The sequence below is a fragment of the Ammospiza nelsoni genome, chromosome 4, assembly GCF_027579445.1.
Source record: "Ammospiza nelsoni isolate bAmmNel1 chromosome 4, bAmmNel1.pri, whole genome shotgun sequence".
NCBI classification, from domain to species: Eukaryota; Metazoa; Chordata; class Aves; order Passeriformes; family Passerellidae; genus Ammospiza; species Ammospiza nelsoni.
Window position 1 is genome coordinate 23,296,038 of NC_080636.1, and position 27,707 is coordinate 23,323,744.

The 27,707-nt window shown below is 37.4% G+C and overlaps 1 protein-coding gene across 3 annotated transcripts in view; it reads right to left on the bottom strand.

Moving 5' to 3' along the window:
• Positions 1–1,959: 1,959 nt before the first annotated feature.
• Positions 1,960–27,707, bottom strand: part of PDS5A (PDS5 cohesin associated factor A) — a 75,472-nt gene continuing 49,724 nt past the window's right edge. Inside the window, exons 14-33 of one of the 3 annotated variants that reach the window (XM_059470150.1) lie at positions 27,137–27,218; positions 26,342–26,390; positions 26,074–26,213; positions 24,940–25,055; positions 24,134–24,239; positions 23,144–23,304; positions 22,075–22,198; positions 20,778–20,936; positions 20,450–20,518; positions 19,655–19,791; positions 18,874–18,997; positions 18,394–18,598; positions 17,774–17,888; positions 14,627–14,759; positions 13,923–14,042; positions 12,779–12,841; positions 8,795–8,934; positions 7,674–7,779; positions 4,987–5,263; positions 1,960–3,164 (exon numbers count right to left, since the gene is read on the bottom strand). In XM_059470150.1, coding sequence (XP_059326133.1) covers positions 3,118–3,164; positions 4,987–5,263; positions 7,674–7,779; positions 8,795–8,934; positions 12,779–12,841; positions 13,923–14,042; positions 14,627–14,759; positions 17,774–17,888; positions 18,394–18,598; positions 18,874–18,997; positions 19,655–19,791; positions 20,450–20,518; positions 20,778–20,936; positions 22,075–22,198; positions 23,144–23,304; positions 24,134–24,239; positions 24,940–25,055; positions 26,074–26,213; positions 26,342–26,390; positions 27,137–27,218 — 2,473 coding nt within the window. In that variant the 3' untranslated portion in view covers positions 1,960–3,117. Of the gene's footprint in view, positions 3,165–3,207; positions 3,887–4,910; positions 5,264–7,673; positions 7,780–8,794; positions 8,935–12,778; positions 12,842–13,922; positions 14,043–14,626; positions 14,760–17,773; positions 17,889–18,393; positions 18,599–18,873; positions 18,998–19,654; positions 19,792–20,449; positions 20,519–20,777; positions 20,937–22,074; positions 22,199–23,143; positions 23,305–24,133; positions 24,240–24,939; positions 25,056–26,073; positions 26,214–26,341; positions 26,391–27,136; positions 27,219–27,707 lie in introns of those variants that run through there. The other 2 variants (XM_059470149.1, XM_059470152.1) reach the window with 2 other exon arrangements.

Here is a 27,707-nt window from a genome sequence, read left to right on the forward strand (position 1 = left end):
TGCAGAAAAGGTTTGTAGTACATGCTGTTTCTCCTGTTTAAGATTGCTCTAGACAACATTATTTTTTAATCCACAACAAATATTCAGTTTTGTTGAGTGGTAGGGGTTTAATTTAGTACATTACAAAGCATGTCCTCAGAACAGCTTTCCTGTCTTACTGTGACTAAAGCTATGCATCAGAAGACAGAAAAAAACAGAAATAAATATGTATCTGCTAAGAAACACAGCCAAACTTTTATGAAGATGGGAACTTAAAAGATGACAAGAACTTACCTCTAACTATGTAACTGAATGTGAAATCTCAGCACCTTTAAACCCTGCACTGGTAAAAAGCCATAAAGAATGGGTTTTATCAGGCTTCCTATTAATTGCACATTAACAAGTGAAGAAGTCTGACCATCAGTTTCCTTATTATAATGGGAAAATCCCCACTCTTATGTACAGTATTTGAAAACTGAAGGATGGCCAAGCCACACACATACACCCCACACCACCCCCCTTTCCTTTGAAATACTTTGCCTTCAATTCCAGAGTTAACAGCTCTTCATTTTAAGGGCTCAGCAGCACTGGCAATGCATCAATTACATCTGTGTGAGAGTGGTGCTGTGCTCCCTGCCCTGGCTCTCCAGGCTGCCCCTGTGTGCTGTCAGTGCCCCCCAAGGCTGGGGCAGCCCCCACGGCTTTGCAGAGGGAATGGGGCAGGCAGGGGCACTCTGGGCACAGCCCTGGCTGGGGCAAGCTGTGCAAAGAGCCACTGGGGCCACCCACCCCTCTGGTAGTTCTTGTAAGCTGCACTCTGGCTCAGCCTATTATACCTAGCATAATTAGCTATGTGAATGTACCAACTGACTACTAATAATCAGCACATGAAAATAACTCAAATGTCCACACTAAAAAAAAAAAACAAACAACAAAAAACAAACAGAAAAAAAACTCAATAGAATTCCATCTGGAGAAAGACAACTGAAAACCATGCTCTGACTATGGAGTGAAACTCCAGAAACCTCTTCTAACCTATATCATTCTATGATGACTCATTGAGTAATGTGACAATTGTAACTAATTAAAAACCGACCAAAGAAGATAAAAAGGAAAAAATCCAATAATTATCCACTTCATAAAAAACAAAGCTTTTGGAAATAAATCTGAACTATTTGCAAGATTTGTCAAGTCCAGATTTCAGATTGTTAAAAGCACACCATTAAGTACCAGAACTCATTTCTAAGAAAAAGCAAGTTTGTTTTTTTTTCTGGTAGCACCAGAAAACTTTGAACTGAAACATTTTAAAATTAGTTTAAACCAAAACACTCGAACTTTCATGAAACTGAAGCATTTGACCAGAGCACTAAAAAGAAACAGCATTACAATCAGTAAATCCACCTTGTGAAATTATTGCAGTTTTAGAAATCAAACTCCTGATAGATGTATAATTAAGCGATTCTATAATCTCTCTGTCAAAAGCATTCCAAATCCTTCAGGTCAAAGCACTGCAGGTTGCTTTAGAAGAGGAGCTGCTTTATGCACAAAGCCTCATTTTTGTTACAGAAGAAAAGTAACTCGAGCTGTGCACATTTGCTCAGAGAGACCTCAGTCATGTTGAAGAGCACACAGCTGCACCCTGCCCATTCCAGGGGCACAAGCAATCCCCAACTCATGCCACCAGTACCCAGCTCTTCTATGTAAATCAAGGGATTTCCAAACAATTTGCAGAAGAGAAATGGGGAACTGAGGCAGTGGGAAGCAAAGCAGATTCCTCTCTGTCACTGTGCCCACCAACCCAACCCCTTCACAAGACAAAGCACTGTAACTTCACCTCAGAAATGCAACTGTTTAACTACACCAGTGTCTGCATTACAGCTCCTTCGCTCTGCACAGCACTTCTGGCAATGTCCAAGCCCATGTACAGACACAGCAATTAAGTTTTCTGTGAAAGAAAAAAAAATTAGAAAAAGACTGCCATGTGACACCTAGAAGCGTTTATTTTATGCAACAAACTTAAATATGATCATGTGTACATAAAAGTGTACACTGTATCTATGCTGAACAATGCCAGGAAACATAATATTGATGCAACAATCTTCTAAAATAAACATTAAAAAATGAGCCTGGACAGGAAGACAAAATGCAAAACAGACTTACTTCCAATCAGCACAATGCTTAAAATTGAGAGCAATCCTAAACATTTCCAACTTTCCTTACAAAGCTGCCAAAGTCCAACTATTTTTAAAAACTGATTTTTTTTTTCTTTACATCAATAATAAAAATCTGGTGACAAACATTATAAAATCAAATGCTGGACTGTCTTTACTCCTTTAAAATTTAGAATATTCCAACAGAACTGCAGGAGTAAAAACACTTAAAAGTGATATATGTTTTTATAAAACAAACATCAATATGTACATTTATTGCAAATTATATTAAACTAAAATGGAGGGGAAATTAAAAAATGAAATGTCTACTTGCGAATTAATAACAATTTTAAGTGATTACTTTCCCACTCTGATAGAAATCAGAAAGCAACATTTATAAAATTGCCACCACATGACTTTTCATAGCAGGGAACTGAAATCTGTACATCTTATTTTTGCAGAAAAGTAGGCAGGCAGAAAGAATTATACATAAAACAGTCTCCAAAAGTAAAGCAAAAAAACTTTTTGTGATTTTTTGTTTTTCCTCTAGTCTTGTTTAAAATCCACTCAGTAGACTTCTACCTTTTCTGTGAAACATGGGAATACCTGGCTCTAGGATCATGAATTTTCAATGTCAGTGTAAGGACCTTCTCTGACTTCCTTTAAAAAAAAATGCAGCATGAAAGTTAATGGTGTAAATACACTTTTAAACTCCAGAATGCAGGAACTGGAACCAACTGTTAAGCAATTTGCTTAATTATTGACTTTTCATAAAAAAAGTCTCTGGGGAAATAAGTACAGATGCTTTTAGCCTCTTTCTCAAGAGTTTCTGCTTTACATTTCCATTGAGAAGGATTAATTTCATGTGAAAGGGAAGCATAGTTTTCCTTCTGGTTTCAGAGCTGAAAGCTGTGTGTTTTGAAGTAATTTCAGTTCCTGTACAGGAAATTTCTGAATCCTAGTTTTTGCAGAAGCTTGGAGCATGCCTTTATTTGGCCTTCATTTCCTCCCTTTTCGAGCAAGTTTTCTTTTTACCTTTATGAGGGGAGAAAAGAAAATGAGTTAATTGTGAGGACATGGAAATCACAAGTGATTCTGTCTCAAAATCCTATCAAATATTGTTTAGATTTTAGCTTTTACACTTCTCATACTGTGATTCTTCCAACTCCATCTTGTATCTTCTTAACAATTACATAATTAATTGAATACAACTGAACTTCCTCATTGTACAGCACAACTTCCTGATAAACTTGAAACTACAAAACCTGAATTGTGCATTTTATAATTCCATACCAAGTAATGTTTTTTTCAGCATAAATATAAACAGTTATCCACTGCTTTCATTGGAATAAGAGATTAAGAACAGCAACTTGATCTAATTAACTACAATTACCAAGGTTTATAAAAATAGCCCGTTTTACTTCAGAATAGGCACTACTTCAAATGTTTTCCCAGTATTTACAGTAACTTGTACAAGTCTACTTAAAAGCAAAAAACCTATTAGACAGAGCATTTTTTACACACAAATTTCTTTGAATTCTCACTGTATAAACTACAATAAAGAAATAAAAACAGAGAATTGTCCTATATAAGATGCCTGCTACACCTTAAGGAAGCCTCCCTCTGCTATCTCTGTATCCTCAGTATCTTCCTGGCTGCTCCCACAGGCCTTAAAAAGATCCATTGCATTTTGAGAGTATTCTGAACTTGAGTCTATCTCCAACAGTGAATCTCCATCACTTCCAAGCACCTGGCTTCTGAAAAACGTTAACAATGTTTTGGTATTTTGTCCAAGAAACACTGAGATATCACACATTTTAAAGATGTTATCTGATACAGTAGCTTATTAAAGGCTATGGATAGTGCAATTTGTTCTGAAGACTTGAAGGAATTTGACATATTAAACAAACATTGCAAGGCAGTACACAAACATTACACTCTTGACAGACCATTTTACTGCTGTATAAAGCTTACTCTTAGAAAAAAAGGTGTTTTCAAAGTTCTCTGCAAGATCTTCAACTTACAAATGTCTAGAAAGAAACTATTCCAATGTTTCTTTCTTCCTTTAGATCACTTTTGTGATTTCTTAGAGCACACTGGTTGGCAGACCTTTGGACACTTGCATTAATTATGTACCAGGTCCAGCAAAACAAACTTCTCATGTTAATGCTTATTATGAATTGCTTGTATTGCAAACCAAGTCATGCTTCAACACTAAAGTAGCCCAATTATCATCCAACAGCTGTTTTGTGGTTTACAAAGTTCCAAATGTAATTTTCAGTTACTTAAAATAGACATTACAGTACTGCTAACATTAAAACAAGCACAGACTTAAACTACCAGAAAATAGCTACAGCTGGCATTACAAATTTCCCTGTGCATTAAAGACAGTCAGCTTCTAAGGCTTTGCTATCACTGAAGGGAGGCACAGCAGAGTAGTCAAATGCCAGAGTGCCTGGCATTAATGAATGCACTAAACACCATCAACTCTTGGTTCCTTTAGACAGCAATTCTAGCAAGGGGAACCAGGATGCATTAAAATAGCATTTGGTGAAAACAGGTTAAGTTTATCCTGTTCTGACCAAACAAATTAATTTCTCCAATTCCAGCTGCCCAGGTACTTTGAAAAATAGAACTCAATGCAACATATGGTTGCAACATCTGCTGTGGTTTAGTTGTGCCCTAAACTATGCTAGGTCTGTTGTAATTGTAAACTCAGGGTCTGACTTGAGACAGGAAAGGACCACCCCCCACCCCATGTATTTAATTATGTATTTTTACCTCTGTAGATCAATTTGTCTCTGTGCTGCTGCTGGCTTTTTTGCTGTGTCTTGCTGTTTTGGTGCTTTGGCATTACCTGCCTCTAAACTCCCTGGGCCCTCCTGGTTGGCCGCTGCCCTCTTCCTTCCCCTGACAGGTGCTTTGTTTGTTTCCTCGTTTTTTGCAGTGGTGCCCTGAGGTTCTGGTTTGGTTGGTCGCCCTCTTCTGGTTTTTGCTGCAAGCGATGGGCCTGTTTCTTCTACACTTTTTTCTTCTGTTTTTTGATGAATATTCTCAGTTCCAGATGCTGTTGCTGTTCGCTTTTTCCCACGTTCAGTGCTATTTCCTTGTGTTGTCTGATCAGAATTCATCTCCTAGAAAATAAAAATCATGAATGTGAAGAAAAAAAGATTCCCAAAGGCAAACCCAAACTGTTACCTCCTTCCATCAGAAACATGAGCTTTTAAAACCATATTGTTATGAAAACACATCACATGGTCTTAGAGTTTGGACCTTATCCTTGCAAAACCATTTTCTACATATTGTGGAATGTTACTAACTGCAGCTAATCTATCTTTTAGTGGTGTAAGAGAGATTACAGTAAGAATAATTATCTTTATGAGCTCCTCCCGTAATCATTTTTCTGGACAAGTTCCTTTTACTGTCTCTTTGTCAAATGACAAGAGAAAACTGAGGAGCAAAGAATTATTTCAATACAGCAGTATTTATTGTTTACTTCCATACATGCAAATTTTGAGACCAACATTCAGTAAAAGTGCAGTTTACTGAAGACCTAAGTGCCAGTAAAGAAAAACCCAAGGAATAAAGAAGTAAGATCACACCAAAAATGCAACTTGCTGTGTTTGTTAATTCTTCATCATGTCTGAATGGGTATGGCCTACATGCATGTTCTTCTCAACACACTGAACAGTAATGAAGTGATTGAATACCATGCAGAGGTGTCTGTATACAAGGAACAGAAAGGGTGAGCAATGTGCTTCTCTACAGAGAGCAGTATTCATATGGAAACAAAGAGGAAGCAACTGGATGCTAAGCCTTCATTTGAACACTGACTTCCAAAGCAGCTGGGAGAAGGGGTGGAGAAAAGGATACTGAAGAAGTATGGCTGGGATGATTCAGCAATTTCCAACAAACCAACGCCACTATTCTAAGTGCTGGATCTGAACCAAGGACTGTTTTTGTTAAATATTCTGCTATTGTTTCTTATGTGTTCAATGAGTCAGGCAATCTCTGTAACCTTCACTACTGTTCCAGCAGCTTCATAGTAGCCACTTACAGTTGCTATTCATATGAACTTTAAAGATTCTCTGAAATTCCAACTTCAAGAACCTAGAAAGCATTTTTGAAATTTTCTTGATATGTGCTTTGCCTAACTCTTCTATGTGATGATACAAATCCAAAACATCTGCTTATTACTCTGATTTCATCTAATAGAAAGAGATAAAGCAGATATATAACTTAAAAAGCCTAAATCATCTATGTATCCCTACATTATTACAAAAATCTACTTTAAATCACAGAATCATCTAGGTTGGAAGTGATCTTTGAAAATCATCTTGTCAAACGTGCTGACAGTGGGGCCTCACTGGTTATCCAGGGCTTTGACAAGTCAAGCCATGAACACTGATAATCCACCACTTTTCTGGACAGTCTGTTCCAGTGTTTCAATTTCTCCACAGTGTTTTGGGCATTTTTTGTATTTTCTTTTCCTGCTTGCATCCAGACAGAATTTCCCCTGAAGCAACTTCTTCCAGCAGCCTTTTATCCTTCCAGCAAGCAGCCTTGAGAATACTTCCTTCCATCCATCTTTTCCATAAATACCTTGTAGATGTTGAAAGACTGATTGATCCTCTCCAAGGTTTCTCTTCTCTAAGCTGAACAAACTCAACACTTCAAACCTTTCTTCACACAACAACTTTTCCATGCCTTAAACATTGTGGTGCCCCCTGCAAGGCTCCCTCCAGTTTTTGAGTATCTGCACCAAACTGGGGGGGCAGCCCAGTATTCCAGGTATGGCCTAATGAATGCCAAATGGGGTGGAATAACCACATCCCTCTATTGCTGACTACTCAGGACACAGTTTGCTGTCCTCACTGCAGCCAAGGCACACAGCCAGCTCATGCTCTGTTGGTTATCCACTGAGGATGGTCCCCAGGTCCTTCCCAGCCAACCTGCACTCCAGCCAGGCAGATCCCAGCATGCTGTACAGCTGCTTGAGTTTCATCTGTCCCAGGTGCAGGACTCAACTGTGTTAAAATTCATGCTATTGTATAAGTTAAAAAATCTTTATGATTTACACATGGTGTTCTCTCTTTAATACAAGAGGGGTGAACCATACAATATATTTTTAATAGGTTAAGATTTTAGCTGTGACAAAATTTTGAAGGTAGATGTCAATTTCATGCTGTAGGACCACTTGACATTTTCTTGGCAGTAAATTCAGTTAAAGCTACTACAGGTGTGAATTTTCACTCTCAATCCCAGGCTCGCTATTACTTATATTGGAAAATGCAGAATAAATGTGGGAATATTTTGGAATTTTAGAAAAGAAGAATGAAGTCCATTCAAATGAGTGCTACAAATTACTCTGGATAAAATAAATAGCCGTTCTGAAGACATGGGGTCCTCTGTCAGGCTCGGAAACTGACACAACTACATGAAATGAAACTGGATGTTACCAGCTCCTCAGAGAACTGGTGCACTGAAAAAACCCCCAATGTCAAACTTATCACAGACATCAGTCCATAAAATTCCTGGACATACCTTGTTTTTCACAGGTTCTGTCTTTGCTGGTGTGACTGAAATAATCCTCACAGGATTTTCATCATTTTCACTGACTCCGGTTTCTGATATATCTGAACTTTGTTCCCTGGGAACATCATGGAAGACATAATAAACCAAAAATATACAGAAAAGAAGAGAAATGTTTGGAATTATTAGGGGTAAAGAAAAGGGGGTGTGGGGAAGGGGAATCAACACAACAGGCTAAATTAGTTTTAAAACAATTGAATTTGCCCAAGTCCACACACATATTTTCTTTCCCAGAACTGGGAAAGGTCTGAAAGGAATTGGCTGGTCATTGAGGCAAATCCCTTACCACAGACACACCACTGTATAATGACTTCTGCAAACTTAAGACCAGAGCTCTAAAATAGGCTGTGTTATTTTCCCAGATAGAAAGAGCCAATAGAGGAAAATATAGTGAAGAATAATAAACACCACTAATGCCCCAGTTTCACAGAAAAGAATAAAAAAGAAAAAAGTAAGATTATTGCAACTTATATCATGCACACTTTACAGAATGAATTCTGAATGCAGTTATAGTTCCCTTTCGCCTTATGAAATGTAGCAACAAGACTTACTTAACTTTCTCTGCTTTCTTTAATGCTTTATTTTAGTCAGGTAATCAATTCCAAACTAGATTAAACAGTATTAAAATCTCAAAGTGCAAACTGTTTCTCCAGATTTACAACAGATTTTCAAACTTCACATCCATATAAAAATAATGCTTGCTAGAAGAAACACTGAGTATTGCCATCATATGTTGCTTCTTTCCACCGAGACCCTGGCCTGCTTCAACAAGCTCTTTTAATCATCCTTAATCTCACACAGATCAGAATATTCTATCTATATGAAAAAGGTTTCTTGTTTCCAATCAGGATTACTCGTAATTTATACATCAAAACATCATAACACAAACTGAACCACAAAGCAAGAATGGAGATTTTATCTACTGAGAACTACATTTTCTAAAACTGGACAAAATAAGGACACTCTTCCAACATGTAAGCACACAAAACAGATCATCTGCTGTCCTAAAACTTGCAAGCACAGTGGAGACCATTAAGTAAAGAGGTGATGAAAGAAATGCTGGACTCCCATACCTTGATCTGTTTCCTGCAGAAGAGCTCAGCTCAGAGTTTACACTGCTTCCAGTCTCTGATCCTGTAGTCCTAATATATGGTCTCCTTCCAGTTGCAGATAATGGTTTGTTTACTGTGCCTAATACACCGGTTGGTTTTGGCTAGAAAAAATGTTTAAATATTAAAAAATCCAAACTTCAGATACATATTTAATTTTACAAATATTTGCTTGAGTATTTAAAAATACTTTTCCTGGGATAACAGTCTTGATCACAATGCCATCAGTTTAGAGCTACTAACCTTATCTTTACTTTAAAAACATTGTTTATCCTTTTACTTCTTGTGATTTAAAAGCATTTCATCAACTGCTCTTCTCTCTCCCATGCTTTGAAGACACAGCAGCTGGAGAAGTCTCAACAAAAGCCAAAATGTTGGGCAATATTAGAGTTGAGAGCCTCTGGGTAAGGATGAATGGGAAAGCAAACAAAGCTGATATTGTTGTGGGAGTCTGCTACTGACCACCCAGCCAGGACACTACCAGCAATGATCAGCCTACAAGGAATTAATTACAGGATCCTTCTGGATCAACTGCCCTTGGCCTTATGGACAACCTTGGCCCTGGATATGGGGGACAGCAGACTTTGGGTGCTGTAAGACTTTTGGGTGCTCTGGGAATCTGCTGTTGAAGGTACTGCCATCTATGAATGCTTGTCCCTTTTTAGGAACATCTTTTAAAGCATAGGAGCAGGCAACTACAAAGTGTAAGATGTCAAGCAAGTGAGGCAGAAATTTAGCCTGGCTGAGCTAGCTGAGAAGGGATCTCCTTCTGGAAGTACACAGTATTTGGAAGCAATGACAGACAACATGGCAGGATTACCATGAAATGCTGCTCACCACTGCAGGGAGACAATTCCTGTGGCCAAAGCTTGATTAGGGTTTAAGTTGGCCAGCACCATAAAGGTCACAAAAAGGGCTTTTTAAGATATGTCAAAAGCAAAAGGAGGATCAGAGATAACACTGGGCCATTACTTGATGAGGCTGGTCACCTCACAAACAGGAGGTGACAAAGCAGAAACATTTAACCCCATCTTTGCCTGTCTTCAACACCAATGATGGGGCCTGGGACCCCAGAGCCCTGTGTTACAACACTGTGTCTGGAGGGGATGATAAACAACCCCAGCTCCCTCAGCTGCTCCTCGTAAGACTTGTGCTCCACACACTTCACTCATTTTGTTTTCCTTCTTTGGACATGCAGTAAACTCAGCCACTCAGCAAGTGGAGTAAATAAATTATTATATTAATAATATCTTTAAGTAAATACTGTGCAGAATTAGCACTAGGATGATGCAGCCGCTGAACATGTGTCCAGTAACAAGCCTTTTCTACAGAGATTGTTGCTTTTTTGCTAGTCAGTGTTTTCCATCATCTGTAATATCCTTCTCCCATCTGCTCCGTCATAACTTCCACCCATGGGAATTATATTTTCTTCTCAGGAATACCTTAATTTATTAACTTGGCCTCTAAGGAAATGTAAAATCACATGAAGAATGTGACATGCCAGTTATGAAAACCTCCTTAACTGGTCTCCAGGGACAAAATATAAAACCTCCTGTTGCCTACTCAGCCTGAGCACATGGGTCAAGTCATCAGCCACAGCAAGATCTAAAACATTGTAACTGTATCACAGAACCCCAAAGAGACAGTGTTTACTTCTAAATCATATTTATATCATTATATGCAGAAAAGTAATATAACAATATAACACAAATGTATAAATATAATACTTCAGTTAAAACTCAAGCTGGCCACTGCAATGGAAGATAACAAAAATTTGACAAATACATTAACAACAGCAGGGCCAAGGAAAACCTCAATGCTTTACTGGATATGGAGGGAAACATTGTAACCAAGGATAAGGAAAAGGTTGAGGGATTTAATGCCTTCTTTGTCTCTTTAACAGAAAGGTGAGTTATTCTCAGGCCACCCAGCCCCTGAACTGGTAGTCAGGGACAGGAAGCAGAATAGATGAATAGATGCCCTGCAATCCAGAAGGAATTAGTGGCCTGCTGAGCCATTCTGACACTCACAAGTCTATGAGGCTGGATGGGATCCCCTGAGGGGTGCTGAGGGAGCTGTTGGAAGAGTTCACCAAGCACCTCCATCACTTTTCATCAGTCCTGGTTAACTGAAGAGGACCCAGATGACTGGAGGTTATCCACTGTGATGCCGGTCTACAAGAAGGCCAGAGGGAGGATGTGGGAGATCTACAGGGCTGCCAGCCTGATCTTGGTGGTCAGTAAAGTTATGGATGATCTGCGGGTTATCTTGAGTGCAATCACAGGGTGTGTACAGGGCATCAGGCCTAGCCAGCACAGATTTAGGAAAGATAGGTCCTGCTTGAGCAACTTGATCTCCTTTTATGATCAAATGACCTACCTAGTGGATGAAATCTACCTGGACTTCACTGCAGCCTTTAATGCTGTGTCCCACAACACACTCTTGGAGCTGGCACTCCTCACTGGGTTAAGAACTGGCTGGGTGGTCAGGCCCGAGGGCTGGTGAAGGTGCTCCATGCAGCAGTGCCCAGTCACTGCTGGTGTTCCTGAGGGAGCAGTGCCAGGGCCAGTCCTGTTCAGTACCTCTACTGATCATCTGCACTAAGGGATTGAGTGTCCCCTCAGTCAGCTCACAGATGACACCAAATGAGTGGCACTACTGTCTGCTGGAGGGCCAAAGGCTCTGCAGAAGGACCTGCACAGGCTGAATCCATGGGCCAAGGCCAGCACTATGAAGTTCAACAAGGCCCCTGCCAGGTCCTGCACTGGGGTCACAATAAGCCCAGGCAGTGCTGCAGGCTGGGGCAGAGTGGCTGGAAAGCTGCCCAGAGGAAAAGGAGCTGGGAGTGCTGGCTGAGAGCTGCTGAACATGAGCCAGTGTGTGCCCAGGTGGCCAAGGAGCCGATGGCATCCTGGCCTGTGTCAGCAACAGTGTGGCCAGCAGAACCAGGGCAGTGACTGTCCCTCTCTAGTCAGCACTGGCAATGCCACATCTTGAATCCTGTTCCCAATTCAAGGTCTCTCACTGCAAGGACACTGAGGTGCTGGAGTGAGTCCAGAGAAGTGCAATGCAGCTGGTGAAGGGTCTGGAACGAAAGTCTTATGAAGAGCAGCTGAGGGAGCTGGGGGTGTTTAAAATTCTTTACAACTGGCTGAAAGGAGGTTGTAGCCAGGTGGGGAGTGGCCTCTTCTCCCAGGCAGCTAAAGACAGGAAAGAGGCAAAAAGCTGTGCCAGGGGAGGTTGAACATCAGGAAAAATTTCTTCACTGGAAAGACTGTCAGGCATTGGAATAGACTGGCCAAGGATGTGGTGGAGTCACCATCACTGGGAGTATTCAAGAAATACTCAATATGGCATTTAGTGCCGTGGTTAGTTGATATGGTGGTGTTTGGTCAGTGGCTGGAATCAGTGATTTTAGAGGACTTTTCCAACCTTAACAATTCTGTGATATCTCCTACTGCTGTACTGAACCTAACTCTGCATTATGTTTTGGAAAGCCTCTCCCAGAGGTGCTTTGCTTTGCAAATAGAGGATGTTAAAATCACAGAATATCTACAGCTGGTACTCCCTGAAATAGATGTTCAAAAGTGCATAGACATTTGCACCTGAATTTAACAGCAATAAAAGCTATATTAAAAATATTACAACTGAAAATTTAAGATCACCAATGCTAGTGGTATCACAATTCTCTATATGCATCATAACTTTACACCAAGCTTATTTCAGTAATAGAAGAAACTAATCAAGAACCTGTACCCCAGCGCACAGGTAACAATCTTGGTGCTGTGTACTCATCGGGTAGTATGTTCAAGGAATTAATTATATGTCATCAAATAGAGTTACAAAATTACTGTCCATGGAATCTTAATATAATTTAAACAGCAGTCCAAAGCATTTTAAAAACCACAAGTAATATTCTAAGGCTTGCAACTTGCCAAAATACAGTACCTTTCCTGTCAAAAGAAGAACCCTTGTCTCTTCTGAAATGTAATTCCTGTCATTGCAGAAATCCTGCATAAAAAATAAAAATTAGTTCGTATTTGATGTCTCAATCTCACCTCTTTTTTTTATAAACACTCAACTAACTTCTCAGATGCAATTATCAAGAGTTACACATATTTCACACCTCACAACCTGCTGGCTAATGAATCAATCTAATAAAGACAGGTCAAACTCGTATTTTGGTGGAGATTTACAGTGAGCATTACTGAATGACAGTATGCCATACTTGAAATTGGGATAACCATTTTTCCTTCTAAAATGACATTAATTTTTTGAAATTATACAAAACTGCTCTCCCTATTTGTTCACTTGCATGTTTTTAATGGGAAGTCCTAACAGAGGAAAAGAGGTGCCATTTTCTCTAAACAAGTTGAAAGTTGTTACCTTTGTCACGCTGAGTATCAGAGTTTACACAGACCAAAATCCCGTAGCTGAATAAAGGCACCAGCCCACTGTTACATGGCATCTGCCATTTCACAGTTAATAGGAAATAAATTTTGCTTAAACAGCCTCTGGAAAGGCAGTTAATTAACAGCCTAGGGCACTGAAAAATGTCAGCCAGTACATTCTCCAGGACAACTAAAACATCAGGTCTGGTCCCCTAACATTTTTCAGAAGTAGGTCTCTTGGAGAGCAGTAGTGCCACTGCTGACAGCAGATCAGTACTTGCCAAAGCTAGTAATAAGAGGACCAACTTGTACAGCAAGCAGAATAGCCCAACAGCTACTGAGAGACAGTAACATATCACAGATAACAATGTTCCCTTTTTTTTCTGATTTGCATTCTAATTCAGACATACAGTCAGAAAAATACATATATTCTCATATATTCACTTGTAAAAAACACTAATGAAATGATTCAGCAATTCATGCCAACATATCAGCATTAATTCCACTTAGCTGTCACTTGGTTACAAACATTTCTGTCATGTGTTCATAATACAGACAGCACAGCATAGAGCTGACTTTAAAAATTGCTGATAATAAAATATGCATTTTCCCACTCATTATCTTACAGAGATAACCATCTAGCAATCTTCAAAAAAACCTATTTCCCCTTATTACTTTGGAAATAAAATTAACAAATTTACCTTTTCAGGTTGTGTAAAAAATTTGGTTGGCAATACAGGGTCCTTTGGTGAATCTGCATTGCACAAAGCACTTTTGCTGTTGATTACACATAGTGCTACATCACACACTGTGTAAAGTTTCTGGAGAAAAAAAGAAGAAAAGCATGCTTTAGGAATTACTCACTGTTTTTACAGTGTAGAAAGAATGCGGTAGTTCAAAAAGTTTAAAATATGTGTTTAAATAACCACCACTAAGGACATTTTTAGTAATTATATCATTAACCATACTGCTGAGTCAGATGATACTATTTATAAACCTAGTAATACTTTACATGACTATGCTGTACAACTGAAACTCTTGCTCAATCAAATCACCTTAGATGGTTTCTCATCTCTGCTAGAAATGAATGTGTTTAACAATAACTGTATAATGCAATATTTCCTTCCCCAACAGCAGAAGACACTTATGTGAAGAAACTAGGCAGCTGTTAAAATAAGGCAGGCAGTACCAGGAATACTTTCAAAAAATGCAGGTATTATGTACTGGCTGAAGTCAGCAAGGTTTTACAAGAATGAGATTGGAAACATACAGACAGTGCTTGCAATTAGTAGTGTCTTTAAAAAAACATAAAAATGTCAGAGCTAGTTCTTTCAGACTTCCTGCAAATCCTGCTTTTGAAATCCTCAGCTCATCACCCAGAACTAATCTCAACTGCATTTCTTACTTCATTGGCCTTTGGCTCATCAGGAGACTGAGCATCTCGGGTAAGCTTGATGTTTTCTGACATCTTTTTCATGAAGGCATGGCTATTGTTTTCATTCTTTGTCATTAAAACTTCAAGCATGAACCACAGGCACCTAAAAAGTCATAAAACCACAAGCAATTACACTCCAGCTTTTATACTATAGCTCCTACATACAGCAAAGCTTCACAAAATTTTGTTAGCTGTATTAGCTTTTTCTTAAGAAACCAAAATCAATTTGAAGACATAAACAGATAACTTCATATAATGCAGTAAACAGAATCTAGACCTTTACCACACACAGTCTTAATTGTACTCCTTTGAGTAAACCTGCCAAATTAGTGTGTTTATTATTACCTCTGTAAATACTGCCCAGCCAATCAACTTTTTCCTCTTCCACATATGAACAGAAATAGGAATTCTGGAGCTATCCTTACCCTAATGAAATTCTGTAATGACTACCTTGAGCACCACGTCCCTATCAACAGTGGACCATGAGCACACTCAAGGCAGTCTTGAACAAATCATGCTGCTGCTAGACAGTTATTCACATGAGGTGGATTAAATACTGCTGTTCAGAGAGGAGAGGAGACCCAAAAATCAGATCAGATTCTTCCTAATGTTCCAGGTAAAACTTAATGGAATTAGCCTTCCTAGGTTTCTTTCTTTAAATCTTGCTTACTTATAGTGAGACTACATTAAATTTTGACTGAAAGTTTGTTCTAAATTTTTTTCAATTATGAAATAAAGCCCAACTGGTCCATCCATGCTATCACATGCTATCAAGCTCCACCACTGCATATGGTTAGAGGGTCAACAGTCACTGTAAGGTAAAATAGTGCTTGGTTGGGAAAGACATACAAATTCCCTGCTCACAAAAGCCCCCATCTTCTTACCTGATACAAACTGTAAAGAAAGAGATGAAGGAACATCTCACTCAAAAGCTCAGAGGCTAACGCTCCATCAAAATACTTACAGAGCTATCTGATGTTGAAGAAACTAAGATGCCTCTAGTCTGACTTGCATCCAAGAGCAACAAAAGCTATAGTAAATCAATCAATCAATCAATCAGTCTTTACATCCACTGTAAATGTCTTTACAATGGATGTAAAGACAGCTTTACATCCATTACTGTTTTCAAGAACTTGAATAGGATGAATACAGGAGCAGTAACATACCATCCTGACCTAGGTTCTGCAAAACCCAGTGTTACCCCAAGATTACTACTCAGAGCACATTATACTCTGGTAATCCCAGTTAACTCATGTCAAATTCAATAGCTTGACTTTCCTACTAAGTCAGCAAATTACATAAATAATTATCAACTTTGAACAAGACCTTTGCAAAACACAGTGGGATTTTATGTAAAAAAATATCCACCAAGAGGAACACAGTCACACGAAGTCATTCTTTGTATCCATTTCAGTAATTTCATATTATGAATTAGGAAGATAAAGACGCTCGAGACAATATGAAGATAAAAAACAACCAACCCCAAACACAACCCTACAGGATAAGCTTAAAAACAACATCAGTAACAGTAAGTATCACAGATAATGGTTCAGGAACTGCTAAGCAGGCATTTACCGTACATCACTGTATCTAGGCCATCTTAACCAAGACAAACTAGGGAGACACCTACAAAACACACTGCAAAGCCTGTTTTCCAACTTTGCAAGCATCTGTGTTAACACTTTGAAGCAAACACTAAGACATTCAGAGCTGTTAAAAGAAACACTGTATCACATTGAATGGAAAACATTTTTCTCATATCTCAGGAGACTCTTCAGAGAAATATTCCTGCCAAAATTCCCCTACAGAGTATTTCTTTGTTTGGAGCAGTCCCTTCTGGCTAGTTCAGCCAGTCTGTGACAAACATGAGGGAGGAAATTGGACAACAAAGGAAAGCTATACAAGGACTGTCCAAAAAAGCTCTGCGCACTAGAAAGTGCTTCTCAAAGGAAGTATTAACTCAGTGGCTGCCAATCAGAACTTGTTCCCATGCATTCTGGATAAAGTACATACTGGAAGATGCTTTCAGATGGTGCCAGGAACAGGGAGTGCTGGGACAAAATGTAGACTTGTTGGTGAGGTAAAAAAAATCTTCACTGACTTCAGGTCTGACCAGGTGTGAATCAAGAAACTCAGAAATCAGAACACACCAAGCTTTTCACTTAGAGAAAAAATCAGACTTGGACTCTGAGAAGTGAAGGTGCAAAAAGCATTAAGATCTGAACTAGTCTATTGGTGCCAAAACAGAACTGCTTTTTGGATGATGTATATTGTAGTATGTGGTCATACATGCCTAATACAAAACCAACAAAGCTCAGTTTCATCAAAAATCAATAAAACAAAAAACTAAAACATTAAAACCAGAGCTGTATGGTGAGAGAGACAACATACTTAAACAATTTTTAAGTGTTAATGATTTTCTAAAATTTTAAAATTCACTGCAAGGCATAAGGAGCAAAAGAAGCTATAATTAAGATGTGAAATATTATTTGAGTCACACAAGAAGGTCTGAATGTGGAAAGAGTACAGAACAAGCTCCTGCCAAGTATGATGGTATTGTATACAGTAATCCGTGCTGAATACATTAGGAAGTACTAAGCCTGCACTGCTGATTTATAGTGCAAATGTAAGTCAGCAGCAATTACTTCGAATGAATTTTAGTAGGCTTGCATAGGAAGGGGAAAATAAGGTTTCAGCAAGGCAGGACCTACCCAGCCTCACTGTTTTCAAGTCTTGGAGAAGCGCCCTATTTTAAAAGTTCCAAAATATTTGAACTAACATTACCTGACATCCTATAAATATTCCTAGGCACAAAGACAAGACTTTAAAATCATTGCTTACTTTAAAAGAAGCATACACAACTCACTAATTTGGTATACTACAGTGTGACCTATGGGTTACCATTTGGGCTTTCAGAATACACTAAGCAGTTGTTGATGCCTTCTTCCCATGGTTAAAGTGTTCCATATTTCCATTTTTCATTTACTGGTTTAAAAGATACTGTTGCTAAAACAAGTATTTCTTCTCCCTAATTAGTATTTTCCTCTTCCTAATCAGTTTCTTTCCAAGTGCAGAACAATTCTCAGCATAAGAATTCTAGAATCACTTGACACTTACTCTTTGACATCACGAAGCTGATCAACATCCTGAGGTTTTGTGAAATCTGGATCATGTGCCAGTAAGTGAATCATATATGGTACCACATATTCAGGCAGCAAGGACAGCAATTTTTCTACAGTTACAACAATAAAAAAATGCTTTTATATTACACACATACACATGCATCATAAGAAAAACTTCTTCAAAAGACAACTTTTTCAAACATGAAATGTAAAATTTTGACTTGCATTTTCTTCCTACTGACTTTACTTTTATTTAATCATTAAAAATAAATCAACATTTACTACTACAAAACTACTTGGTCTTGCTTCAGAAAGGTGGTCATAAAGCCTAAAAATATCAGGACATGAAATTTTGATTTTTGAGCAAAACAACTACAACCATAAGAGCACTGTATTTTACATCCATAATTCTCAGCAATGTACAGAGTAGTATTTTATGATTTATGCTAATACTGAACTAGATAAATTTAGATTTGAATGTGTCTAATATAAAGATGAGGAAACAGATTAAACTTACCTAGTGCTTCTTTAGAGAAACCAATTGCTTAAGGTTTAATAATTATTCCTTCCAGTTTACTATTACTGTATTCTTAACAATTTTAGTGAAATACTAACCATTAGCCATAGGATTCTGCTTAATATATTCTCTTCGTATACTGATGTTTTTGAGCAAGCACTGTCTGGCATGTGCTCTTCTCTCCTTCACAGGGTCTTTGGCACACAAAGCAAAGATTGCCATATATTCCAAAGGGAGCAGTAACTTCACAAGTGCCTTATGCAGCTTCTGGGCAAATATCTGCCTCACTTGGTAGCACTCATCCTATAGCAACACAAACCATAAAAGTGCAACCATCAAAATCCTAGTCTTTAAAAAAAAAAAAAAAAAAAAAGAAAAAGGCATTCAAGGTAGAATTTTGAGGAGGCTTTCTAAAAATATGAACAGAAGCAGAACTATTAACATGTGAAATTAAAACTTCAGTAACTTGTGAAAGCTGCAGTGAGGAACAGAATATACTCTGTAGCAGCAACAAAAGCTCAGACGTAAGGACTCAGAACTCAATTAAGGGTCACTTCAATTCTAATGCAGTTACTTACATTAATGACGAGTGCACAGAGCTGGAACTGTTCTGGGGTAATTATTTCATGGTAACAGGGTTCCTGTGCAAGCTTCATAATTGCACTACCAGCAGCTAATCTCAGTCGAGACATATCTGATTTACTAAACATGGCAGAGAAAAACCCCAAATAATTAATCACAGCTCACCACAACTATCTGCATGTCTCTAATTTCTTCTTTTTACAAGATCAATGACATCCCAGCAACACAGCTCTAGATCAAGCTAAATTAACCCTACCAAATTTGTAAAAAATAAAGTGCTTTACTTTCCCCACAAAAAACCCTCTACTTTGAGTAAAACAACGAAATAAGATAGGTCAAGTTTCTTGTACTGTCTAAATTAAAGCAACGCTTTTGCCAGTTTTTCTCTTTCCTTCCTTCACCCTCAAGATGAAGTTGAGGTGCAGCTACCTCACAGTTGGAATGAAGAAGTTCCACCCAAGATAAAATCTAACATGCCTGGGAGGTGGTTATCACTCAATTGTTTTCAAAGATAGCTCTGCAGGTGTTCTACTCTCTACAATGTCTTTCACTAGGAAAATCATCTAATTTGGAACTCTGTAGGTAATAGCAAATTGCAAGAAAGGGAGTATCTAACAGAATTTCATGCTGCCACTCCACTCCTAATATTAATATTCTGATCAAATCTGTAGCTAACATGATGCTGACCTTAACATTCCACAAACACTCTAAAAGAACCAACATTCTTTGAAATTCTAAAACAAAATGTATGGAAGCCAGCATGGAACAAACTCTGACCTGATTCGCTTCTGTTCTGTCAAGTCTCCTTCGCTGACGAGCATAGCTGACAACAACCGGAGTGTGGAATTGGCGGATTTTGACTGGTTGTTCTTCATACCCAACAACCAGCGCACCAGAAGTTTAATTGCCTGCACCTATCACACACAAACAAATCAACAATCAACTTACTTGCCAGAGCTGGTAAGTTACTAACACCTACTGTTGTCAAATTGAAATTCCCATAGATTCCTGTCTACTAGAGCGGATACATTTTTAAAGGAACAGAATGAAGCAGTAAACATTTAGAGTGAAAAAGAAGCAGTATTTATGACCTCAGGAGACTACAACTATGACGCACTGTCTTTGCAAATTTGCATCTGCAAAGGATGCAGGAATACTTGATATATGATTAAAAGTAAAAGCAACTAGATAAAAATTCCAAGAAATGGCCATAATTAGATTCCCATTCATTGGGGCCTCAATTTATTTCAAATCTGTTTACAGTCAGTAAAGTCAAATCTGTTTACAAGTCAGTAAAGTCAGAGTCACTTTTCTTATAAGGAAAACTACAACTTTGGAATTTCTTGTTCTTCTCAATGCTGTGAATAATTAATATCAGTAAGTGAAGACAACAGAACGCATAGTTTCTATCAGTTTCATCAGTTTTGTGTATAATCCACAAATACAATAATATTCAAATAGGACTAATACAAAAACACTTGAATGGATTTCTTCTAATATTCCCCACAGCTTGAAGAAAAGTAAATTTTTAATTGCAGATATACACATTATTGCTGTCAGCAGATAACACACCTTTGCTAGTACTTCTGGGGAGACTTCTTCATCTGGAGACCACAATTTTCCATTTTTCTCACCTGTTGACTATAGAAATTCATGTAAGTATACAAACTGCTTCAATCCATACAGAAAATGAAGGAGTAAAAATAGAAGAAAGGAATGGATTAGGCTTTCTTTTCCAAAAAGTATGTTTTATAATGCAATTATCACTGTACTAACCACTTACAGAACATTACTTTACAGACCCGTTTGACAAAAAAAAAAGCTCTATTCCCCACAGAGCTCATAATAGGCTAACAGCATAATAAGCACTTACAAAAAAAAAAATAAAAGACAATCTTACCCTGTCATTCATTAGGAGATCTTTCACAATGAAATTTGCAACAACAGATTTCATTGGAGAAGCAAACTGGTCTGGAGCCAACATGGAAATATGACCCAAAGAGACCAAGGGAGTTATAAGCTGTTCTGGTACATCAGCATTCAAACTTCTACTAAGAGGCTGGAGAAGAAAAAATAAAAAAAATTTAAATTTCAGCTTCAGTTAATAAATTAACATGTCTTAAAATAGTTTATTTTACTGCTGTATTGCTGATGCATTTCACTGCTTTTCCAAAAGAATGAATACAATTAGCAATCAAAAGTATAAAGAATACAATTTCCTATCCAACAGAGTAAATAAAAATCCCATATAAGGTAAGGGCAGAACAAATTCTATATTCTCTTCTTATTTTAAAGTGAAACACGTTCAAACCTGAGCGACATGGGAAAAAACTTTGACTTAACTTTGTTCAGAAGTTGTGAAAACCTGAATCCCAACTGCGAATGGGAGAAAACAGCAGCCAAAACCTTGGAAACCACCAGGGACATTTCTACTAGCCATCAGTATTTACCTTCCAGGTAACAGTCACCAGGACAAGTCCTGTATCACCCCACACCATTGCATCAGATTCTGGTATTAGGGAGGGAACAAGCACTCTCACAGAACTCTAAGCAGAAATCGAACTCTGCAAGCTTAATTCAAAGCTTTTCACACTTATAAATTATGCACAGGCTCAAAGACAGCCAAGATTAAGAACCTAAAATATTTTACAAGTGCAGATTAATAATGTTATTATTTAAAAGACTACAGTGAGAAGTAATAAACTGCTCTGTATAGAATATCTTTTTGCTTAATAACTTGTCTAAGGAAGCAGTAAGCTGATGCTTGAGCTTACAGCCAAACATAGTTTTCTGCACTCACTGCCTCAGTGAGGCAAGGCTGTATGTGTAAAGACCTTAAAGCTGGGTAATTGAATACAGCTTGAAAGCAGGGAATGTTATCTCCCATTTACTATCTGCTAAATATGTCCCCATGGGATTTGTGTGGATAGAGCCAGCATATTCAGCTTACTTCCCCCAAACTTCTCCCATGCAGATAAAAAGAAAACCCTTTACCTATCAGACATGAGAATATTAGTAAACTGTGACTTTAAGAAACAAATAATAATAACTTGCTATTGTAAAATTGATTACTTAACTACCATACATCTGTAGGCTTCCTGATCTCACAAACTGTTACCTGTTAATAAACAGTAGGAATTAATTTTAATTAGTAGTATCAATTAATAACAGAAACAAATCTTAAGGGCAACACATACCTCAAAGATCTGCGCAAGTTGTACTTCTTTATTTGAAAATATGGCATGTATACAGTGAACAGCTTGTTTCGCCTGATGAGGAGTGCCTCTTTTTGCTTTCTGATGCAAAATCGGAATTAGTGTTCTGTGTGAACATTAAATAGAATACTTCAAAATGCAATTTGCAATCTACAAAAAAATAAGTATCTTCACACACACAAATCTATCATCACTGTCTTATAAATCAAGTATTCCTTTGAAGTCTGTTCAGGAAAGATCACAATCATAAAGTAAAAAGCAGGATGGAACTGTATTTAGCAATACTTGAATATCTGACTGTACACATACAAGAAGGAAACAACCCACAGGAAAAAAAAAATCAAACGTAATAGAAAATAATGATCAAAATAAAGCTATTTAGGAAGACAAATGAAAGGTGGAGGCAACATGACAGTTTCAGCTAGGATGAATTCCTGGACTTATCATCCAAGCCTGGGAATAACAGGGCTGAAGAAAATCTGTGAAAGCTAAGAATAACCACTGAACATCAGTGTGCTTACAGGCTTTTATAACCAGAACTATTAATCACAATGTATACCCAAGCAAACTACTGCTTTGCTGTGAGATTTTGAATCTCCTGCAGTATATCTGCTTTTAGATTTTGCTTCTTATTTTGTTTAATAACAAACAGAGCTGTTAACTACATCAGAGATTGTATCTGTGTTCCTTACAAAGATAGAAAAAATGGTGTGAAGGACAGAAATGAGTAGAAATTATGCCAAATAATCATATTTTTGCTGTATTTTTGTTGTTGCTTATTTTATAACCTGAAAGATTTGCTATGCACTGGTTTTAATGTCTCTATTGTAAGAAGATTTTGAAGAAGTATCTAACACATTCAATAAACACATAAAAGTGTGAGAGCACATAATTAAAAAATGAAGAGATAGGGACAGAAAGATGCTAAAGGAAATCAAAATCATGGAAGAGAAGTTGTTCTTATTACCAAGACTAGATAGGGACAACACATTGAATAAACTATCAAGAGGTAGAATTCCAGATAAGAAAAGCAGAATGTAACAATACTCACGATCTTATTTGTGGCAAGTCTGTTTCTATTTTGTGACCTGTGTTTCTGAAAATCTGTATGGCTGCCTCAGCTACCTTATCATCTTCCATCCTGAGGCACTGCAGTAGAGACTCATAGGTCTCTGCAGAGTGGAACGAGGTAGGATGTGTAAAGGACAGAACCTGCAGACACACATTAAAAAAAGGCATATTTATTCATAGTAAATGAATAATCGGAAAAACAAAATTATGGCTGTTTATGGGCATTACCATCGTCATAAATAGCTGTTACATGCCCATACAAAACTATTGCATTCATTAAATGCATTGCGGAGATGATGATATAGAAATTTTCAAATAAAAACACATTTCTTCAAACAAATGCTTATTCAAGAGTATTTGTTTATATTGCAATCTATTAAAGAACACTTATTTTCAACCTGATTTATCTGAACTGTAATTATAATTTTTCCAGAATCTATAGTCCCTGAGCAGAAAAGAAACCAAGAAGGTTAAGACATCTACAAACAAAACATGTGCTACTGAAAGGATATTTCAAATCCTTTCTCCCCTTTCCACTTCTCAGCACCACTGAACACAAGTTCCCTTTTTCTCACTCAATAACATGGCTCTTGAGCTAACTGCTTGCTCTCCCTCCAGTGTCACAGACACCCCAGAGAAGGTGTCTCTTCCAGTTTCCCCGTTTCTCTTCCTCTCACTTTACACCTTTTTCTCTACTACTTCCCTAAGTAGTAGAGCAATTCTGCTTCCCTAAGCAGAAACCAGTTTCTGCTTTAACATGTACATTTCAATGCTTGGCACCCTTTTCAAAACATACTTCTTCCAACAAACCATCTCTTCCATTATTCTTCTTTCAAGTGAGCATTAATAAGCAGTTTCATACATTAAAAAAGTAATTATCTAAGTAATAACTACTAAACCCATGCTAACATGAAATTGTTGCTCATTCCCCTTTTGCCCCTTCCATTACAGCTGCATTGATGCAGATTACCTTGAGAAGTTCAAGCCCTGCACGAATAGCAGTATCAGGACTTACACCCTCCTCTTCATCATCAGCTGTCCCCTCTATGGATTTATTCATTAGTTTTACTAGTGCACTGAAATGAGAGATCAAAAAAGGAACAAACAAGAAAGTATAACAATGTTAAAGGCTAGAGATACAAGCAAGATTACTTAGTTTTCACAACACATAAAGGGAAAGTAACAGTCCTTGGGGGTGGTGTTGGCATTGCTGTTTGGTTTTTGCTATTTTTGATTTATTACATTATTCTTTTTCCTTCTAATTTCACTTTCTGCAAAACCAATTCTTCAGGGGGGAAAAAAATCCACCCAAAAAAACCCCCTCCGTGCTGGTGGCATTAGATCAACACATACTTGCACAAGTTTCAGAACGTAATTAGGTTGCCAGACAAGTCTCAAAAGAAATCAAAACATTCTCTTACACAATCCCACAAAAGCTAATTAATTCAGATGCTCTATGGAAGACTGTGCTGCAGTTAACTATATAAAATTATGTTCACAGTTTTCACCTGAAGCCCCACAAATAGAATTTTCACCATGAACTGCTACATTTTAAAAATCATTTTATGGACAGCACAGCAAAGCAGCATCAAAAGAAGTTGCATCCTCTAGGTTGCTAGGAATGAATACATCTACATAATTTTGATTTAAAACTCACCCACACACTTAGTGCTAGGACAGACCAATTTAACCACCAAGAAAATAATTTTTTCTTTAGCTATTTCTAGCATATTTTAATCATTCATGAGTCAATTGTTCATGATCTTTCAAACTTACCTAATGGCTTCTGAGTCAATATGTACAGGGGCAATTCTTTCCAAAAGAAATTTGACCATTTCCAGAAAAGGATTTGTTGGCTGCTTAGGATTTGCAAGTTTCCGGGCTATCTCCCTCTACAAGAATGTTAGATACAAACAAGAATTACACTCATTTTACTTACTTCTTTAACATGTTGAGTAAGCTAAATATAGTTCCTTTTTTTTACCACAGAGACTGTCCATATAATCAGTGAAATCTTTTTAAGAGAGGGGCTGCTGGTATCTCCACACCTCTCTTGAACATGTTATATTCAAAGCAGACATACTTAACAAAACTATTTAAATAGGTTTCTAGTTAAGAGTTCTTCAGGGATTCTTAAGAATTGCAGACCAGATTCAAAACAGATCTAAAGAAGAGTGAAGTGCAGTACACAGAATGTATATGTCTGTTGTCAAGTGTAATCCAGAAAACTGTGGGTAACCCTGCAGTACTTGAGATTTGATAACAATGAAAAAATTGTCCTGCTCCCTTCCCTGTAAAATTTCTGAGCCATTAGACTAAACCCAAGAAGGCTATATCTGTTCATAGATGCTCTTCGTGAGTTTTGCAATTCCTGTCAATGAAATTGCTTATTTTGCCTTAGACCATTACAAAAAAATCTGTGGTGGGTGGCAGAATCTGGAAAAGTACATTTTAATATTAAGGTGTGTGTTTTTAAAGAGGTTAAATAAAATGAGAAAAATAAAAGAGTGATGTCAAAATACTATTCTAGGATGAAAAATAAATCAATAGTATGCAGATGATAACAGATGACTTGCTGGTACTTGAAAGCTGAATCAGTGTGAGAAGACAGTTTGGGAACCTCACCACAAAAGAAGCACTTGAAACAAAATATTTTGAAGAAATAAACTGTTTTTTTAGACATTATGCTTGCTGCTTATAATCCCAGGAAGGAATAAAGCCAATGTTTTCTTAAAATAATGACCATAATTATCTTTTCCCTAATCTCTACATGTTAATCAAAAAGGCCTTTTTTGAAAATTGGAAACACGTAAAAACCATGTTTAGGTAACTAAGATGACCATTAATTACAGGCAGCACTTTTAAGCACAAATATTTATGGTATAAAAGTTTGCTTTTCCATTTCCTTACCACACAGACATCTGCCTGTTTACAAGAACATGTAGGGCTAATTAACAGTTCAAGCTGGGACCGAAGTTTCTCATCATCACCCAAAACCTGATTGAATTTCTTCACAAAATCTTGTGCTTTCCCAGGATCTGGAAGGTTTTCTGTATGGTTAAAAACAGTTTAATGTGAGATAAATCTGCAACTTCAGCAGGCCAAGATTCACAGAAATACAGTTTCCAGGAATGCTGTAGTAGCTTACAGAATGTTTGTAGAAAACTATTAAACTTACTTGCTATGGTCATCAGCTTTCCAAACATGGCAGCACTGTTTGCTTCTGACTGAGGACAACAGCAAAAACAGACAAACAAATCAGCAATACCTCCTTTATAAAAAATACACCTTTAACCTGATCTGTTAGTTCTTCTGCAGCACTACTTTCTACTTCTGAATCCTATGTTTTATATTTTTGTTTTAAGAACAGATACTAGAATAGTGTAACTATCATTAGCAGCTACTACACAGAACAGTGAAAAAAATCTTCTTGTAACATCAAAGAACTGCAAAAATTCATTAATTCATATAACAGGTCAAAATAATGAAAATGTCCCCAGTACCCCCCAGAACAGAAAATTCCCACAAGCCCACTCTCTCACCAAAACCTCAAAGCAATGCCCTTCCATTTCAAATTTCTACTAGTAAAATTCCAGAACAAATACTTAAAAACTTGGTTTTTTCTAACTAATGAAGAAATCACTGCTTTATGTTACAACATATTCCATATTCAATTTTCAAAATCTCTTAGGAAGTGAGAAAGAAATAAGGTCTGTGAAAAGTGAACAAAAACCTTTGAAACTTTTAAAACTTATTTCAAAGCTTGAGCAGTACTATGAAAAAATGATCAACAGAAGGAGGTCATATACCTTCAAGCATTACAAAAAGCAACTTTACTTCGTGAGAATGGAATGTTGTCTACATACAGAAATCAACTGAAGTTACATTGACTCAGTAATACAGTATTAAAACCCTCCAGTAAATCAGTCCCATAGATCCACTAGATAAAGTATAAATATTTTCAAAACCGTACAGTGGGCTGCTTATGCAAATCCAGCAATTCTCGTACATGACTCCTTAGCATGTTCTGGCACTTCCACATCTCATTCAGTGCTCTGCAAAAATGGGAAACAAGAAAAGAAAGGCTTCTTTATGACAAAAACATGCTGGATGTTTTAATAAACAAGATTGTTAATTTATTTATCTTAGAAGTGCAACATAACACCTATTAGGTACAATGAAAACCTACCAAATATTAAAAATAAATGTTGAAAACAAGGTGGAACTGATTTTCTCTTTTTACAGAACATCATCTCTTATTCTTCTAGGAGCAACTTAACATGTAAAGGACACCTGTAGTATTTCTTACAACCACCCAAATAAAAAACAGTCCACCATCAACCAGAATTCAGTTACAGACACCTTCACCATGGTTCCTAATACAGAGCAAACCTAAAAGTCATCACTTGCACACTTTTAAATCTGCATGAAAATGAATGGATAAACTCGCTCTTCTCAAATATGATGGGATCCTTTTGTCTAATGGATGTGTCGGGTTTGTATATAAAAGGGAAATGTTTTCAAATACTATGCTACTTGCAAAC